Raw genomic sequence first — 20,695 nt, forward strand, 5'->3', positions numbered from 1 at the left:
GGTGACGTCACGTACCAGGAAGCTATAAAAGCCGGTCCGAAACAGAAAACGAAAGCTTCTGTGTCTTCAGTAGCGCTTTATGTGAAATCTGTCTCTGTCTATTTATTGTTGTCTGTCACATTATTCAATCCAGCGATCAGTTCAGAATGTGTGTGCATCCCTGCCCGCGTTTTTATTACGGGTAGGGACACTCATGTTCTGTGTATTGTTTGTTTGGGAGAGGAGCATGCCCAGTCAGCACTCGAGGGTGCTGGCTTGTGTGCATTGTGAGGCGCTGTCCATGCGCTCGCTCCGATCCCGGCTGAGTTTCTTCCGGGAAGCTCGCGCTCCCCAGGGCTCGGGTCCCGCTGCTGCCGAGGCACAGCGGCGATCTCAGTCCTGGGGTTCGCAAATGGATCTATCAGCGGGGTCTGAGACGGGCTCTGCCTTATCTCAGCCCTTGCCTGATAGACCCGGTGTTTTTCATCAGGGTGCGGAAGCACGCGCGGCGGTTTCTTCCCCCCTGATGGTTACACAAACACTGCAATTGTCCAGTTCTGAGGAACTGGATGTTGTTAATGTTGAAGAATTGCTGGATGTAGTGACAAGAGCAGTCGATAGACTATGTATTGTGTGGCAATCTTATAAACAGGACGTTCGTTCAAATAAATAAATAAATAATAAACTTGACGAACGCTTCCTGCCCTCACGTGCACAATCACAACGCCGAAATCTGCCGTTTTTCCCCGATCTCCATACTGAGGTGTCGAGATCGTGGGAGAAACCAGTGTCATATAGAGTGTTTAATTCCACATATATCTGATTATTCCTCTATTTTCTGGTTAAAGAGACATGGTTATGAGGAGATGCCAAAGGTGGGAGAGACGCTCGCGAGCTATCTCTCTCTAGCAACAGCATCGTCCCTAAGTGTTTTCGGCATTGCCTAAATAAGCCCCTCAGAGTGACATAAAAAATAAAAAATATATCTCTGGTGGGCAAGGCTTATTCCGCGTGTGTTTATACACGATGTCTTTGCCATTTATGCTAACCCTGCCACTTTGTGTGTTTCGGGGCGCAGTGGTCTCCGGCGAGCACATATCTCAGGGTCCACCTGGAAACGTAGTGGTCCTGGGATGCTTGCCCCCTCCGAGGAGGGTCCTAGAGCAGTCAGTTCAGTCGTTCCCTGCTGGTTCGCCATACAGGGCACTGAATTGGTCGCTCGAGTAACATCTACACCAGTCTTGAGAGGCTGGTTCTCTTAGTAAATTTTTTGTCCTGATGCTCGAGGGCTCAGGACAATGAGGGTAGTCCCCCCCCCCCCGAAGTGCAGCGGTCAACACCTCTTTTCACGGTGCCCGTCTCTCTTCGGTACCCTCAGGGGACCGTTCTGCCAACCCTGCCACCTCTGGTGTTTCAGGGCGCAGCGGTCTCCGGCGAGCACATATCTCAAGGTCCACCCGGAAACGTAGTGGCCTCGGGATGCCCGCCCCCTCTGAGGAGGGTGCTAGAGCAGTCTGTTTGGTCGTTCCCTGCCGGTGCGCCGTTACAGGGCGACGAACCGACTGCTCAACAGCAGGAGAAAAATACGGTGCCGTCTCTCTTCGGTGCCCTCAGGGGACCGTTCTGCCAACCCTGCCGCCTCCGGTGTTACAGGGCGCAGCGGTCTCCGGCGAGCACATATCTCAAGGTCCACCCGGAAACGTAGTGGCCTCGGGATGCCCGCCCCCTCTGAGGAGGGTGCTAGAGCAGTCTGTTTGGTCGTTCCCTGCCGGTGCGCCGTTACAGGGCGACGAACCAACTACTCAACAGCAACAAAATCCAGAAACCAGTCTCGAGAGACTGGTACCTCTAGTAGAATCTTTGACAGCGTGGAAGCTACTGTCAAATGTTTCTCGCTGGGTCCTGCAGACCGTGGAAAAAGGGTATTAGATACAATTCTGGTAACGCCCACCGCGGTTTATGGGGATCCTGCCCACAATGGTGGGCCCCGAGCAGGTTCTGGTTATGGAACAGGAAGTAAACACTCTGTTAGAGAAAGGGGCCATAGAATATGTACCTCCCTCCAACAGGGAAACCGGGTTTTACAGCCGGTACTTCATAGTTCCAAAGTAGGACGGGGGATTGCGTCCCATTTTAGGTCTTCGAGTTGTCATGCAGCTCAAGTTCAAAATGTTAACATTGAGACAATCGTTCCACAGATTAGTCCGAGGACTGGTTTGTCACGATAGACCTCAAGGACGCATATTTCCATCCGTCCGTGTCATTGGAAGTTCCTGAGGTTTGCTTTCGGGGGCAAAGCATACCAATATCGAGTTCTTCCATTCGGCCTGGCTTTATCACCCCGCACTTTCACCAAATGCGTGGATGCAGCTCTGGCGCCTCTGCGCCTCCGGGGTATTCGCATCACGAACTACATCGACGATTGGTTGATTTTAGCTCAGTCGCATTAGATGGTGGTTCAACATCGAGACGTTGTTCTCGCCCATATGAAAGAGTTGGGGTTACGGCTGAACGCCAAGAAGAGTGTGCTTCTCTATTTTTGAGGACCACTTTTTTAGCCGTGGTTTGGGATTCAGTGTCTATGCAGGCGCGCCTGTCATCGCCACGCTTCGATCCTGGCAGCTGTGAGAAGTGTAAAGCTAGGCCAGCTACTCACTGTCAAACAGTTCCAGAGACTGTTGGGTCTCATGGCAGCAGCTTCCAACGGGATACCTTTTGGACTGCTGCACATGAGGCCCCTGCAATGGTGGCTCAGGACCAGAGGGTTTTTCCCCGAGGGGCAACCCATTTCGCACAATCAAGGTCACGCGGTGATGCCTACGTGCCTTGGTTATGTGGAAGAAACCTTGGTTCCTGTCCCAGGGCCCAGTGCTGGGAGCTCCTTGTCGTCGCAAACTGCTAACGACGGATGCTTCCCTCACGGGTTGGGGAGCGATCCTGAGGGTCGCTCATCTCAAGGTCTGTGGGAAGACCATCATCGTTCCTGGCATTCTATAGCCTAGAGATGTTAGCTGTCTTCCGGGCTCTGAGGAGCTTTATCACAGGTCTCAGGGGACACCATGTGTGGTACATACGGACAACACGTCGGTAGTCGCCTATATCAAGGGGGTTTGCGCTGGCACGCCATATCCTCTTGTGGTCCCAGGGGAAGTTGCTGTCACTCAAGGCAGCCTACATCCCCGGGGTCCAGAATATAGGAGCAGACACTCTGTCGAGACAGGGGCCGAGGCCCGGGGAATGGTGGCTCCACCCCCGAGGTGGTGGAGCTGATATGGAAATTATAAGTGGATCTGTTTGCGTCTCGAGAGACGTCTCACTGTCCACTTTGGTTCTCCCTCACGCATCCAGCTCCTCTGGGACTGGATGCTATAGTACAGACGTGGCCGAGGCTACGTCTGTACGCCTTTCCCCCAGTTGCTCTGCTCCCGGGAGTTCTGGAAAGAGTTCGCAGGGACCGGGTTTGCCTGCTTCTTATAGCCCCGCGCTGGCCGGGCAGAGTATGGTTTCCCGATCTGGTATCCCTCCTCGACGGGCATCCTCTGGAGTTACCCGTCAGGAGAGACCTTGTGTCCCAAGCAGGGGGCTCGATTTTTCACCCCCGACCAGAACTGTGGAACCTGTGGGCTTGGCCTCTGAGGGGGCCCAGCTCATAGAGTCAGGTCTCTCAACTGAGGTTGTTGAGACCATTCTACAGTCCAGAGCTCCCTCCACGAGGAAACTTTATGCCCTGAACTGGAGAGTATTCACCTCTTTGTGTAGTGACCGTCGGTTGGATCCAGTCAACTGCCCAATTGGTACAGTTCTGGAGTTCCTGCAGGACCGGTTCACTGCAGGTCTGACCCCGTCCACTTTAAAGGTTTATGTGGCGGCCGTAGGTGCTTACCACAGTCCTTTGGGTGGAATGTCTGTGGGGAAAGACCCCTTTGGTATCTCGTTTCCCTCGTGGCACTTGGAGGTCCTCCTCCCTTTCGCCAGGAGGCGATTAATTTGCTTTGCCCTGTTCGGGCGTTAGATGCGTATTTCCACAGAGCTGCCCTGTGGCGTAAAAGTGACATTTGCTCCCCTAACAAGGGAGGTCCAGTGTCTAAGCAAAGGATGAGCAGTGGGTGGTTGAGACTATCTCACTTGCTTATGAGGCGGCTGGACAGCCTTCTCCTGTAGGCTGTCCGGTCGCACTCTACGAGGAGTATGGCGGCCTCTAAGGCCCTTATATCAGGAGTTTCGTTACAGGACGTCTGTGATGCGGCAGGCTGGTCCTCACCGCACACTTTCGTCAGGTTCTACTCTCTGGATCTAGACTCTGCTCCAGGGTCTCATGTTTTGTCTTCCTAGTGCTGCTCACCAGATTTCACACAGGACAGACATTTGTAGCTATGGAGGCGTTGGTATAGACGTTCCCATAGCGTCAAACTCGACGCAACGCGAGTTCCCTTGAAAGGGAACGCCTCGGTTACGACTGTAACCTCGGTTCCCTGAAGAGGGAACGAGCGTTGCGTCACCTTGCCATATCTCCTTCATGCCTGTCAACACGACTTCAGACTTTACGAAGCTTTCGTTTTCTGTTTCGGACCGGCTTTTATAGCTTCCTGGTACGTGACGTCACCCGCCTCTGACGTTCCGCCACACCATTGGACTGATTTTACATGTGCTTCAAGACGTCATCACGCAAAGCGTTCCCATAGCGTCAAACTCGACGCAACGCTCGTTCCCTCTTCAGGGAACCGAGGTTACAGTCGTAACCGAGGCGTTTTTCTCAGGAGGTCTCCCATCCAGATACTGACCAGACTCAGCCCTGCTTAGCTTCAGTGGGCAACCAGTCTTGGGCTACAAGGGTGATATGGCTGCTGGCTAATTAATCACTTAATTATCTCATTAACTTTAACACTTCTTCAGAGTTATTTTAGCTCTATGAAGAGTGGGACCATTTGTACTCTGAGCAGAGTTAATTTATCTCTGGGGATTTCGGGATTTATAGCCTACATTACGTGACCTCACAATTAAACATTCAAACTATATGTTTCCCTTATATTACACTATATTGGACCTGAAGCACATAATTAAACACATCCTTATAAACTGATCACAAAATGGCACTTTAAATTCCCAGGAGAATTAAGGAAGTGTCTTGTCATTTGACGAGATACCGCCTTGTGAATACCTAATCCCTGTTGTTCAGTCTTCACGTGTTTTTAAATATTTGGATCTCAATGATATTTTGGCTCAATTTGAAACATTTCCCAGATAACAAACATGCATTGCATAGATGTCAATTTGATGTGTGTGTTTTTATCTGGAAGATGTTTTTTTTTTTTTTTTTTTTTTTTTTTTCTGATCTGCAATGCATCTTTTCCTGTCAGGGGTTATAACATATAGACAGTTAAAAGACATCTTGGAGATGTATGTGTGGTATCTGGGTTAATTTCACCTGTTGTCCACACACACGCTTGACTCGACTGGCTTGAAAGGTCACATTTAGTGATTTATTAAATGGCTGTATATGTGAAAGGAAGAAAATCATTCAGAAATACATTTTTCAAAATATTTGTGAGGTCAGTTTACTAATGAGATGAGTTTGTATGCTGTCAAAGAAAATAAGATTTTTTTATTTTTTTTACATTAAATGCATTTGCAAATTGGCAAATTAGTGGATAAATTGTTAAAAACAGCATTTACTTTGATCACTTTTAATACATTATTCAGAAGGCTCAGCCTTCCTTTCTTGCCAATGGTTTTCTTATGTGTGAAATATAAAGTATGGACATTAAGGGTAAATTTTCTCACATTTATGTCAGCCTATTTCTCTTTCTTGTTGGTCTTTTCCCACAGGTGATTGGTATGATGCAGGACTACCCTTCTCTTTTAGAAGCGGCAAAAGTTGGCCGTCCCAACGTGACAGCGTTTGCATTCATGAGCAGCAGTGTGAACCCCGTCCTGTACGTGTTTACCGGCAGCTCTCACATCCGTCAGGCTGGTCTGGGCTTCATGGCCAAACTCTTTGAAGGAACCAACTCGGAGTCAGTCTCCAGCCGCACCAGGTCCAGCCGCGGATCTAACGCAGAGAGCTCTGTTTTCACCAAGCTGTCCGTCAAGCTGAGTCGTAAAGGGGACGGGACAAGAGCTGAGACCCTTGGTGGTGAGGAGGAGAGTAGAGCAGACATGCACAACAGAGACGAGAGGAAGACTCTGACCACCCTGCATTAAAGCGCTTTCATTCCTCTTAAGCCCATTTCTAATGTTAGGTTGTTGGACTCTCATTATCTCACTGAAATAATTTCATCATCTTCTGCTGCTGCTGTTTCAGAATAAACGTGTCCTTTACTTTCTCTGTCTGAATACTTGAGATTGGCTGGAATGTGGACAGTTAAAACATTGTTACATTTTTTTTTTTTTTGAATCCTACTCTTTGTGAAAATTAAGTATATATAAATAATCCTGCTGTTTTCTGTTTCTTTTTTGTTGGTGTATAAAACATGAACACATCTGCATGTAAACACATCCTCTTCACTCATTTGTTTATGTACAGACCACATTTAGACAGGATGGACAATATTTACATCTCTGACGTGAAACAGAAGGAGAAACTGTGTTTCTGTTCAATAACAGTGTGTTATTGATGTAGTCATATTTTATTACATTTCATTCTGTCTTATTCATCTGTTTTATTTCTTTGAGCTTGACTTAAAAAAAATACAAAAAGAAACTTTTTTAAAATGGCTGTCTGAAATATTTGTAAAATATGTCAAATGAATTTGTCATTGTTATCACAGGAAGGAAACTGTAAATATTTGCAATAATACATTTAGACAATTGAAGTTTAATTGGGTTTATTAGATGGTGTTGTTGACACATTATTTTATGTTTAGCACAAAAGGATTCAATAATTTTTACTTCACTCCATTTAGAATAAACAATTTTTCGTTTAGCTGAGGCACATAATGTTGGTGCTCATTGATTCACATTCATCCAGTCATTTCTAATGTAAAGACATGATTAATACATGAAACTCAGTATAAGAGAGACAAGTACAGAGATCCTTAAAACACAAATGAGGAATTTAAAAAACTCTTCAGTTACATGAATTGTCTCATGATAAAACAAAAAGTAAACTGTATAAACACATATCTAATGATGAGTATATGATGCCCTTTGACCCCTTATACAATTATATTAATAAAGTTAGTAAAAACAAAATAAGACAGAAAGAGTTTGTAAAAGCAACAGTGGTTCTGGCCGTTGAGGCTCTTAAAATGGATCAAACACCCACATGAAACACTGATGAATCAACAGAAATCCATACAGTGGAGGAAAACAGACCGTTTAGACAGAATAGTTTAGACAATTTACAGCTCAGTAACAGATTACTGAAGAATATATTTGAACTATTTAAACAAACATCTGAGCAGAAGATTTCTGTCTTTTTTTTACCCTCAGGTATTGATGGAAGAAACAACGCTTTTTGAAACTTTGAATCAATTGAACCAATTGCTTTCTAAAATGATTTTGAAAAGCACACATGTGTTTGACCTGGTCTATCTAACTGGGGCCCAGACCGTTTTGTCCTCAGTTTCCACGTAGGCTCCACATGGGTTAAACAGATGAAATGAACACTTCTCAGTGTGCACACTAGAGGGGGTTACATGTAACTGAATCAGTGTTGGAGTTTATGAGATAATTAGATGATAACAAGCAGAATCACTGAAGGAAAAATGAACAGAAATATAAACAAACACAAGAACTAAAACTGACTTCCAGGCACAGCTTTAGATGAAATCAACTGAAGATAAAAGAAGACATTAAATCTGTGAAGATCTCAGCAGAGGAGGATTAAACAACTCCACAAACAGCATTACCAGCTTCACTTATTACTAACCAGACTGACTTTATTTATGCCAGACGTCTACAGAAGTTCTTATTGAGAATTAACATAGGTTTAGATGATGATGTTTTATTGGAAATAATAGTTTGGGTTGAAGTCACCATGATGGTGAGCACTGTTTGTTTTAGTTGGAATCGTGACCCTTACCGTTTTAATGTTAGTTTTTCACCTGCTGCCTCAACTTTGTGTTTGTAAAGCACTTTTTTTCCAAGAGAAAATATAACCTGGTTATGGTTTGATGATGACATGATTATGAAGTTGTAGCCTGATTCACTGATGTCATGCAGAATCTAAATCTCTGATTAAATGCTTGATTTGTAACGTTAGTATTGGTGATTGTAAGCCTGTAATTTCACAGCTTGAGATCCAACAGCAATATGAACACATTTAAAAATACATTGTGAATCAGGCCACAACTGATAATAATGTAATTATCAAAACTTAACCATAATGACCTGGCTATAACAAATGTGTTTTATTAACACAAAGTTGCAAAAGCCAAAGAACACCAATATTAAAAAGTGAAGACTAAAAATTTACTGTTTAATATTATTTTTTTAGTATTATTTTTCTTTATTCATTTTCATATTCATTTCATAATGTATTTTGTGAAGTCAGAGTATGTTGTACATGTGTGCTGATGAGATGTATTTTGCATTCAAGTATGTGTGCAATGTTACTGTTCCAATGATGATGATACTTCAATTGTATACAGTTGGCATATTCTTTACAAGGAAAGGATGTTTTTCAACTGATGCAAAAGTACCACTAATGTATACACCGAGGGGTAATTTCTTAATATGGAAGGTGTATTGTGCCATGTGCAAGCATAAGGTATACGCTACATTTTAAACATAAGCAACATGTTTTGCTACCTTACAAGGAAGTTGTAAGTCCCTCAGTGGTGTATATAAGCTCAATCCTTACTGTTCTGACTCAGAGAAACATAAAGACATGAGGGGGAGAGGGAAGCGAAACTGAGGCATGAAGGGGAGAGAGGAACATAAACCATGATGGGGTGAGAGGAAAGAGAAATGGGGAACAGAGAAATCTGGAATGAAGACCTTCTCACCTATAACCTTTTTCTTCTATGCATGTTTCTCTCGTATGTCTGATACATGTGACAAATAATAAACAGAGATCTCTTGGCAAAAGTAACTTGTGTAGTTTCTGTGATTCAACAAGCATGATTTTCAAATCTACAAAGAGTCCAACTAAAGCAAACAAAGACCATCATGACATAAAACGAAACATTCATTAAAACATCAACATTTAAACCTCTGTCAATTCTCAAGAACTTTTGTATGTATGACAGAAATTAAGTCAAACTGGTTACTAATAAGTGCAATAATGTGTAATGGCTGAAAGTCAGTTGTAGTTTGCTGTGTAGTGTTGTCATAAAAACACATAATTCCCAGAACGTCACGCATTGTCATCTCATAACTACGGGAACTAGGACATGGCATACTGTGAATGCAGCACTTGATAGGTATTCTTAATCACTGGTTCGAAACAAGTGATTCACAATAGTTTCAAAACTTCACAAACCGTGAATTGAAAGTGACCATCACTACCCTCAGGTACAACTGCCTACTGAGGGTGAAATAACTGTATGTAAAATTACTACCAACCAAGTGACAAATGACAATATAGGAAGTGAATACATACATTTGTTATGAAAGGTATGTATTTCCTTTCACTCCTCAGATCTGCTGCAGATGAAGTTGAGTTTGTCGTGTTCAGGACGGCTGATCCAGCGCCGATCTCCTCCAGACTGAACTGCTCCAGATCTCACTCCAGACACACAATCCTCTTCTCCTGTGCCGTTCCCTGGAGCCCAGTTCTGATAGCACACGGTCTCTCCGATCAACCAGTACCAGATGCCCAAAATACGGGAGTGACGTAAACCCAACCACACCGCCTCAGTAGACGCACGTTTAACCACATTCATCACACGACGCTGCATCTCGACTGAATGAACCGAGACCAGATCCGTATAATTCTGTCTGCAGTATCTCAGAGCTTCAGGCCACGTCAGAGTCTCGTTGATCAGAATCAGTTTATCTGGACACAAAACAAACCACAAGCAAAAACTAGAGAGAGACTGATCAAAAACAACATGCAGAACAAACACTGTGGAGGAATCTGTCATGTCAGACATGTAGCGTGAACTTTAAGATATCTGGAGGTGATGGATGGATTGTGTGTGTTTGTGAGGATCTGCTCACCTTCATGACACACAAAAGGATAGTCTCGGTTGTCGCAAGAGATGTCATACCATTGTCTCAGAGTGTTCGGATTGAGCACTGTACAGTTTTCATTTCCTCCATCATTATTAGGTTCACGAGTATCCCAGTATCTGAACGAGGAGTCACTCTGATCTGACCACTGCCATGAGTCTCTGAACAGACCGATCCAGACATCATCAGATATGTGACTATCATTGATGAACTTCTGAATCTGTTGATTCTCATTCTGGTTCCTCACACTGACCAGATCAATGTGATTCTGTCTGCAGTAACTCTGAGCGTCTCTCCAGTTCTTCATCTGATTGACAAAGACGAGTTCTGTGTTCGCTTTAAGAAAAAAAACATGGAAACAGATTCATAAATCAGTTTGTTCATTATTCTTACATTGCGTTATGGTATTTAATGTGAATAAGAGCAGTGAAGCATCAGAAACACGTGTAATTCAAAGACTCTTTCTACAGCTGATGATATATTAAATATTCAGTTAGTTAAGATTTGTGAATTTTCTCTATATTTCCCCATTATGATTTTTTTTAACATGTTACTCCAAAAGCAAAATCCCCGGTGTTAATTCAACACGGCTCTGTGTTTATAAGGGAACCACAGCAGGGTGTTAAAAGTAAAAGAGTTGATTAGAAAATGAAGCGATTAAATGAGTGATGATTGTTTGATTATTGAAGACACCTGATGATAAAGAGCAGAATCACTGAAGAAAAGAGAAACACAAGAGGCTTGTTCGACTTCATACAGCTCTGCACAGACCGATCAGCAGCTGACTTGAGCAATGCATGCTGGTTAGAAACTGTGTTCGACTTGAGACAGCGCCGACGCCATGTGACTATGACGTATGCCATCAAACTATGGCGAGAGCATTTTAGCATCTTCTTATTTTGGTCCACAGACCAAGCCATGAGTTTTATACTATGGTGGCTCCCAACATCATCCAGACATCAAGAATCAGCGTACAGTATGTCGCTCAACCAAGGTGACATGCCACAATGCATGCTGGGAGTAACCATAGTATAAAACTCATGGCTTCTAGCATGCATTGCATCATGAAGCATGTGACCATTATTGAGATTCATATGCTGATTCTTGATGTCTAATTTTATTTTAATTGTGCTATGTCTATTTGTTGATGTATGATATAATTAAATTCAAGCTGCGTAATGATAAGAGTAATGGCTGTAAGTTAATTGTAGTTCTTGTGTTTCTGATCTTCTCTTTTTTTTCTGTTCTTGTTGTTTCATTTCACATCAGGTCAATCATCTCTTAGTCTTTTAATAATCTTATGAACTTCAACACAGCTTTAACACCCCGTAGTGTGGACACATATGTACACTGAGGGTTGTTCATTTAACACTGGGGATTTTACTCTAAGTTGAAACTGTGACAAATATCCACAGTCTCCTCTGTATTCATGAGCACATTAAAAAGTAGCAGCATATATAATTGCATTCCAATTTTTACAGTATATTGTGCATCGTTTTATAAATTACTGTTTATTGTGATTGTATGGAGCTGCACTTACTGTTAGATGAGCTGCAGATGAAAGTCAGGCTGTTACTACATGAAGAATCATTCCATTCTCCATTTCTCATGAAAGCACACTCATCTCTGCCATCAGGTTGTCCAGATCTCCAGTTCAGATAGAGCGCAGGTTCACCTGAAGACCACTGCCATTCATCAACACTCGTCTTCTTCAGTCCAATCCAGACATGCTGAGCACCTGTATCATTCACACTCTTGTTCAGCTCGTTCATGTCGTTCATGTTGTCAACGGTGGCCAGATCTGTGTATTTCTCTCTGCAGAATCTCTGAGCTTCAGTCCAGGTCTTCCACACGTTTATAAAGTGATACTGACGCTGAACACATTCAGATACGGAGCAGAGAGCTGTGAAAGAGAGCGTTTGATTTAATGCTTTTCATAACAGGGTCAAACCTGATGAAACTATAAACCATAAATAATACAACAAACACACTCACCAATGAGAAGAAGAATCAAATATAGAGTTTGCTCCATTTCTGAGGAAGAAACACATTAGAAAAAACCCCCCACTTATATTCATCTTATATTGAAACATAATCTTAAGCATATAAACATAACTCGATTCACAATCATTCAGACAATATTAACATCTGAAAGTCTAACTGTGTCTGAAGAATGAACATGTTCTTACTTTAGAGGTTGTGTGTTTCTGTCCTGAGTCTGATGTTTCTGTCTGCAGATTTAAACTACATGATTATTATATCTGCTCTAATCCCTCATTCAGCTCATCACATCATTTGTTTATTTCTCTAAAAACCCCCATTTCATATTTTACTTCCTCTATATTTGTGTATTTCTCCAACTCTTTCCCCTTATTTGCATCTTGACGTCTGTGTCAGTGTGTATCAGTCTATGTTAATATGGACCTTGTATGGAAAATTGTATACATAAGAACATTCATAATTTACATTTTGAACATTAATAACTAAACAGTTTCTCTAATGTTATTGCTGGACTGTATAACTTGTGTATCATCCCTTTTGGTCACTTTTTATCTGTTTGTGTGTGAACTGAACAACCCACTAATGATCTGATTGATGAGGGTTGAGTTCATTAGTGAAGACTGGTGATACTGGTTACTGAGAGCCTTTAAAAACCCCTGTTTGAGACTCCAGTCAAAGAGAAAGAAACGTGTGTGAGATGAAGTTTGATTATTGAGAAAGAGTTTGTGTTGAGAAGAGGGATTCACGACGACAGACATTTGCCCTTTTTCTGTTCTTTATTTTTTTGGAGGAAAAAGAGAGAACTTTTTATTATCTTATATTTCTTCTTGTTCCTCTTCTGAGAGCCGAGATCACTGGTGTTGAGGAGGAGATCATGACAGACATTCACAACAGAGACGAGATAAAAACATTAAAGTGCTCAAATCATGGTTTCATTCCCCTGAAGTCCATTTCTAATGTTAGTATAGGTTGTTGGACTCTTATTATCTCACTGAAATAATATCATCATCTTCTGCTGCTGCTGTTTCAGAAAAAATGTGTCTTTATTTCCTCCGCCTAAATTCATGATTGTGATTGGCTGGAATGCGGACATTAAAACATTGTTATGCATTTTTAGAATTCATCTCTTTGTGAAAATTTGTATTTTTGTTTTGTTTCATAATCCTGCTGTTTACTGTCTGTTTTTTTTTTTTATAACACGAACACATCTGCATGTAAACACATCCTCATCACTCATTTGCTTATGTACAGACATTTAGACATTCAGGATGGATGATATTTACATCTCTGACGTGGAAAAGAAGGATAAACACCATTGACATTTAAAGAGATGCAATCAAATAATTTTTGAGTGGTTCAAAACTTGGTCTTTTTAAGATATGCCATCTAAACAAACAAACTTCATTCGACTTCATTCAATCTGGCGGCCGTCATTCAAGTAATCGAGGATGAGTCAAAATCTTAGGAGGAATAAAAATAAAAAGCAGGGTTAAAAAACATATTTTCTAAAACATGTCCTCTGACTTTGACTGATAATTTATGGTGTTGGTTCCCTTTTGAAACATTTACTCATATTGCATTGCTAGACACTGTAGGGAAAACGTCTCGGGTTATGACTATAACCCTTGTTCCCTAAGAAGGGAACGAGACACTGCGTCATTGAAAACGACTCTTTGGGGACGCTCCCTTAGCGTGCGCCTCTGAAGTATGAATGAAACTAATCCAATCCTGATTGGTGTTGCGTCATGACGTAACATGTGACGGCATAACCGGATGCATAAAAGTGACGCTGGCACACACACACATTAGCCTCGCGATGAAGCAAGCCGCTCTCAGGCATTGAGGGGCGTGGCAGGACGACGCAGTGTCTCGTTCCCTTCTCAGGGAACAAGGGTTATAGTCATAACCCGAGACGTTCCCTTTCGAGGGAACTCGCACTGCGTCGTTGAAAACGACTCTTTGGGGAACGAATGCCCACTAGGCCACGCACCGAAAAAGGCCTGCCCTAGAGTGAAACTGATCTCAGACACTCAGCTAGGACTAGAGCATACGTGCGCCAGGCGTACTAGGGAGGTGCAGACTATAAAACCTGATAAAATGTGCGGGGTAGCCCAACCGGCTGCCTCACAGATCTCCTGCACAGCAAATGTCAGAGTGTTAAAATCCCAGAGTTTTGATGACCAGAGTATAATTTATACACTTTGGAGTAAACTGGGCTTAAAGTACACTTGTCAGGTTTCACCATAAACTCTCTCAAGTGTTGTGTGTTGGTTCAGTGTTGATGTGGAGCTGTTGTAGTGTAAATGGTGGGATGATGAACTCTTTGAGAGTCAATCTGTTGCTGTACCGTCCGCATGAGTTTAGGTTTCGATACGTCATCAGATCGACTACGCGTTGTCATTGGTTGAATCAAGATGCATGCAGCCTCGACACCAGTTTCTTTCCAACTGACATCCGAAGACGTCGTCGACATTTTGATTTTGCAGGACTGCAGGTAAGAAACCACCAAGTGAATCATGCCGAATATTCCTGTTTGTCTTCTTGTTTTAATTCTCATAACTAAAACACTAAAAACGCTAATGTAGAAGTGGTGTGACGTCTGGTAATTTAGTTTAACTAGCTGACTTACTATACATTGGTACCTATGGTAATTGCCAGTGTTAAATCTGGTAAAACTGTTTTTTTAGTGGTAACGTTAATCAAATGATCAACCATTAAATGAAATTTCAAAATGAAAATGCAGCATTCATTTGTGCTGCCGCTCCCTATCTCGGGCCTTGTGCAGGCAAAATTGACTAACGTTAGCTAACTTAGCCTTGAAAGCTAACGTTAACGTTACAGATTCCCGTCTGAAATGATTGAGTCTGACTTTATTTGCACTACATTTGGTATTGTGCGTGTTCAATAAACCAATTGCATTTTTATGTTGTAGTAACATGTGAGGAAAACTACAGCAATGCTTTTCAAAGTGCAGTAAGTTACCAAGGTCCTTGGCAAGGAAAGAAGTAACATCGAACTCAATGAAGCATCATATCCAGCATTTCTCAGGGAGGGTAAGTTAATGTTAATATCATTCTTCTCTTTATAATTGAAGTTTAGATCAGTGGTCGTGTTAACCGAATATTTTCCGTCATTGACTGATTTTTTTTAGCAGTGAAAATGCTTGATTTTAATTTATTTTTTCATGACGTCAGATGTAACTATGAATATAAATAAAACTGGCTGACAATCGTTATTTTTTATTTTTCGCGAGGCATCCTCTGTTACGAAGCACGTCTCGCGTAATTCCATGTATTTGGCGCCTCGTGCAGCATATTCGCCTGGCGCGCAAACATCTACATGTTGCTTGCTTTCATTTGATAACTGGCTAGAAGATGATAAATAAAAACTGATTGCGTCGACGATCAACAGACAGAAAGGCATCCCGTTCTGTAAGAAACACACTCCAAAGGTAATCGGAGACAAATATACAATTATGAATTTGAATGAATTCTTTAAAAACATTAATAAATTAACATCGAATCAATTTATAATTGTAATGTAGGGAGGGAGGGGGGTGTTCTTTCCGTCGTGCACGTTTGTGTGAGCACTCTGGTTTCCATTTACAAAAGCAAAAGTTTAAATTTTAACGTCTGCAGCATTGTATGCATTGTAGCCAATCGAAAGTTTAGTTTTTCATGATGCTTAGAGGACTAAACTTTCGGGAGTGACCACCGCTTTTACCAGAGTGAGTTCTGTAAATAATAGTTCTGTGATAACCATAGCAACGGACGTGACAAAAAAAAAAAAAAACTCTGACAATATAGCCTACTGTAGATCTGTGCATCATGTCTTACTGTGTAAATACAGACTAACAGAGCTGCCACTGACAAGAATAAATAAAACAAATCAGTGTTTGCTGAATATGTTTAGATTCAGTTAAATAGTCTATTGATAACATTTAAACACTCTTTTTCACGTGTCCTTTTTAAAACAATGTTTATTTATTAAAATAATATTTTAAGGTATTTAAGGAAGATATTCATGCATTGTATACTCATTATTATTATTCCAACCATCTACAAAAAACTCAACCAGTTGACAACAAAAATATAACCACATTTTTAAAAAGTATCCAAAGAGTGATTTAATATACATAAGTTGTATTTATATTGAATATTCTAAATATATATTCTTATTTTTATTGCTGCTTGAAAAATGGATTTAGGAAATAAAATGGAAATAAAACGAAAGCTATTAAATGTCTTATAATTAAAATATGAAATAGATTATGGTGCAATTTTTACGACCATATCCATCAAAATAAAGGGCAATGTGAAAGTCTTACGCAACCACTGGTTTAGATGTATGTTTATATGAAATTTTATTCTTGGCACCATGCTAGTCTACTGTAGCTTTGCCCATTAAGATAGAAATAGTGCTAAAAAACATTATTGTTCTCCCAATTTGTTGCATTTTTAAACGCAAGTACATATGTTTTTTCTGTATTCAAAGCTAAAGAGAAGTTCAGCATACCCCCTGAGACAAACATGTATGTGCTGGATGACAGTGGAACAGAGGTTGACGAAGAGGTCTTCAGCGACATCCTGGATAGTAACACTGTTCCCCTCTCTAAAAGATCCCTACTCCAAAAAAGGCTATGTGAGTACATATTTAAAAGTAAGGTTAATCTTAATAAACAAATGAATAATGTTCTGGTGCATTTTAGAAGCCTCACACTTATTTTCTAAAGATCTCTATTGATTCATGCTAAAACAATTTTTTTTTATACATCTCCATCTTTGTTGATACTGTCTTTAGGAACACTTTTTTGACATAGACAGCAATGGGTGCTACATTGCCTGGAAGATTAAGAACAATTTACTATCGTTTTCATAGGCTTCAATCTGCACAATGTTTGAAGGAGAGCATTGTGCAGAATAAAATTTCCCCGATAAACTACAGAAAATAAAAAAATGGCCTTTTAATCCAACCAATTGATTAATAATTGACAGGTTAATCGATTATCAAAAAAAAATGTTAGTTGCATAACTAGTATTGTTATTGAAAAGAGTTTTGAGTTTTAATATTGATGTAGTATCAAAAGTTTTGGTCAGGTGTATATCATGCTTAAAGCAGGTGCTTCTGCCTTCTCAGGTTGGGATAGTGACATGGCCTCACTGCTGCTGCTGGTCTACCTACTGCCACCACCTCCAAGTGGAAAGAAGGGAGCTGTAAAGATCAGTACCCGAGAAGCTGTGGACCATGTAGTCAAATTTCATAAGGTCAGTGTGTCCTGATCTCCAATGGCAATAGCCATTGTCAAAAGGCAATTGTGTAACTCCCCCAGATTATTGATCTGTTTCTTTTCAATGTCACCTTCACAGAATTTTAAGTCTGATAATTTATGTTTTGCCTCCTTGAAGTGCATAGCGAATAGAGAGTGGGGTTCACCTCTTTTGACTGCAGTCTTGTGCTCGTTCATTCTTATTTTTAGTTGTCTGTCTTGCCAACGTATTGGAGTTTGCTGGGACATGTGATAAGGTAACCAACATTGATGACCTCTCTGTTTAATTCTCTCTCTTTGTGTGACCGTGGTACAAAAACCTTGGTTACCTTATCACATGCTGAATATATCCTGCATGGGAAAGCTAACTGTGCAATCAAAGGTTTCTGTCAGAGTGTGACTTATCCATCAAAATGTGATGTTCAGTGTAATTCATTTCAATTTATTGTTATCTTACAGTCATGTCACAGCCTTCAGGAGCACTCTGGTCCAAACCAGCGGAGGCAGCCCTACATCCTGGCAGTTGGGACGACAAGAAAGCACATCCACGAGTTCTACATTGCATTGGATGGTGATCTCCTTCCCTGCAAGGGCAAGTCTTCCCTGTCAGCCTTTGATGAACTTTTCAAAGCACATTATGTTTTCTGCATCTCCTATGACCAAGCCTTAAATGGCATGTACACATTTGTGCAGACCACCATCTACAACATTGATGTAGATCATTCTCATGAAACTCCCAGAGTCAAGGACCTTAGAGCTAAGCTCCTCAACTAAAGAGTTATGATGTTCAGATGCTTTGTTTGCAAGTCTGGGTCAGTCAATTGATGTGTGACCAGACTGGATGCCACCAGAGATTTTGGACTTTTTCAGGCTTTAGAAAACATCTCTATAACAAACATAACGTTAAAAGTCTAGATCAATTTGAGAACGAATCCGTCATAGTTGACGTATCTGATGAACCCGTAGTTAATTTAATTCCAGAGCAACCAGAGAATTCTCAAAGCTGTAATGAGACTACTTCTGGTTTTGATAGAGATGATCAATATGTGGTTCCTGTACATGTGTTTGTATGAGTTTGTGGTTTTTGAACATCCATGAACATTGTTAAATAAACAGACATTGCACTGGAAAAAGCACTGACTTTGAGTATTTTTCACTTACTGATGGTTCTAGGTTTACACTGCAGGTGTTGGAAACTATTGTAACACTGTAAATAAAAAAGTACCAGCTTTAGAGTACATTTGTACTCTCCAAGTGTTAAATAATGAGCTCTGCAAAGGTTCTAGGTTTACACTGCAGGTGTTCAAAAGCACTGAAACGGTGTCAAAAGTACTATTTATAAGAGTACATTTTAACTCTCCAGGTGTTCAAATGTAACTCTATTTTGAGAGTATATATTTTACACTTTTTACAGTGTTCACTGAACACCGAACTCTTGGACCTATATATACACTGAAACCAGTGTTCAGTGAACTCCTATAGAGTACATTGAACACTCTGATTTTTGCTGTGTGGAGGGGCACTCCCGAGAGGAGGGGTCTAGAGGACACCATGCCTCTAGTAGAATGAGCCCTTACAGCCAAAGGTGAAGGCAAATTGCGCACCTTGTAGGCCTACTTATGGTTTGTTTAGCCGGGAGCCCCTATTAGGTGATCCAAAACACACTGCAGTAAGTCCGACCTCCTCCAAGAAGAGGACCTCTCAAGGAAATACTTGGAACTCTGACTGGCAGAGCAAGGAACCTCTCCTCTTCTGCCGACACATGTGGTGGAGGATGAAATGTTTGCAGGACCATGGACCTAGCCATGTTAGATTGCACTTAAGGCACATAGCTGGGTCGCGGATGCAAGATGGCCTTAACTCCGCCGGAGGCAAACCCCAAGCAAGCTGGTACTAATGCCAGGGCTTGGAGATCTCCCAGTCTCTTTATAAGAAGTAGCTAAGAGAAAGGCTATCTTGAACGTGAGGTCCTAGGCAAAGCCAACTGAAGGGATTCGAAGGGAGCCAGGGATAGGCCTTCGAGAACCACCGCCAGATACCAGGAAGGAACCCTGGACCTGACTGTCAGTCTCATCCTCTATGTACCAAGGAGAAATAGTATGACCAGTTGGTGCCTCCCCAAAAGGCCCAATATTCAGTGGTGCATGGAACGCCGCAATGGCATCCATGTGCACCATACATGTGGACGGGGAGAGATTCGTAGAGAACGATCTTGGAGAAACTCAGAACTGAATCCACTGGGCAGTTAACTGAACCTAACTCATGTTCTCTATACCAAGCGGAAAAACATTTCCACTTAAGGTCATATAATCTCCTAGTAGACGGAACCCTAGAGATAAGTATGGTTCCGTGCACCCCAAATGATAGAACAGCATCTAGGTACTGAGCCCCCTCAGAGGCCAGACCCACAATTTCCACAGTTCTGGCGAGGATGGAATATAGTGCCCTCCGCCTGAGATAACAGATCCCTCCTCAGAGGAATCTGCCATGGCGGAGCTATCAGGAGTGAAATTAAGTCCGAAAACCATACTCGGGCCGGCCAAAACGGGGCTACCAGAAGACGACTGATGCCCTCCTGACGGACCCTCTCCAGGACTCCCGGGAGCAGAGCAATCGGGGGGAAAACATACAGGTGAAGCCTCGGCCAGGCCTGTACCATGGCATCTAACCCCAGCGGGGCTGGATGAGTGAGGGAGAACCAAAGTGGACAGTGGGACGTCCCTCGAGACGCAAACAGCTCCACTTCCACTGGTCCAATCCTCTGCCATATAAGCTCCACCACCTCTGGATGGAGTCTCCATTCCCCGGGCCTCAGCCCCTGCCTCGACAGGATGTCTGCTCCCTGATTCTGAACCCCCGGGACATATATTGCTCTTATAGATAATATTTTCCCTTGGGACCATTAAATAATTTGATGCGCCAATCTGGATAGAGGGCGTGATCTGAGTCCCCCTTGTCGGTTCAGATACACTACCACTGATGTATTGTCCGAACGTATCAAGATGTGGTAACCTTTGATGTCTGGGAGGAAGCTCCTCAGAGCCCTGAACACAGCCAACATTTCTAGGCAATTTATATGCCAAGAATGATGATGGTCCTGCCACAGACCCCTGGCAAAGCGGCCGTATAACCGCGCCCCAGTCAGTGATGGAAGCGTCTGTCGAAACGGTTTTCCGGCGACATGACGCCCTTAATACTGGCCCTTGGGACAAGAACCAAGGATTCTTACATATTAATAGGAAACAAAGGCATCTGCGCGTAACCTTTATTATACGGAACGGATTCCCCTTGGGGGAAAAACCCCTTGGCTTTGAGCCACCACTGAAGGGACCT

General features: G+C 42.2%; 2 protein-coding genes and 1 long non-coding RNA gene across 4 annotated transcripts in view; 2 read left to right on the top strand and 1 right to left on the bottom strand.

The window, feature by feature from the left end:
• Window positions 1-8,999, top strand: part of ltb4r (leukotriene B4 receptor) — a 46,014-nt gene extending 37,015 nt beyond the window's left edge. For both annotated transcript variants that reach the window (XM_081359573.1, XM_081359572.1), the window contains exon 4: window positions 5,806-8,999. In XM_081359573.1, coding sequence (XP_081215699.1) covers window positions 5,806-6,180 — 375 coding nt within the window. In that variant the 3' untranslated portion in view covers window positions 6,181-8,999. The remainder of the gene's footprint in view (window positions 1-5,805) is intronic.
• A 552-nt stretch (window positions 9,000-9,551) lies between these two features.
• Window positions 9,552-12,127, bottom strand: LOC308705576 (macrophage mannose receptor 1-like; the record flags this gene model as incomplete). The annotated part of the gene is made up of 4 exons (XM_081390653.1): window positions 9,552-9,919; window positions 10,084-10,422; window positions 11,636-11,998; window positions 12,091-12,127. 4 exons carry the CDS (start codon window positions 12,125-12,127, stop codon window positions 9,552-9,554), a joined length of 1,107 nt encoding a protein of 368 aa, XP_081246779.1.
• A 2,361-nt stretch (window positions 12,128-14,488) lies between these two features.
• Window positions 14,489-17,360, top strand: LOC308684303. The gene is made up of 4 exons (XR_014029344.1): window positions 14,489-14,590; window positions 15,029-15,149; window positions 16,591-16,737; window positions 17,233-17,360. It is a non-coding gene; the product is annotated as an uncharacterized lncRNA (long non-coding RNA).
• Window positions 17,361-20,695: the final 3,335 nt, after the last annotated feature.

The sequence above is a fragment of the Scardinius erythrophthalmus genome, assembly GCF_964197995.2.
Source record: "Scardinius erythrophthalmus genome assembly, chromosome: 2".
NCBI lineage: Eukaryota > Metazoa > Chordata > Actinopteri > Cypriniformes > Leuciscidae > Scardinius > Scardinius erythrophthalmus.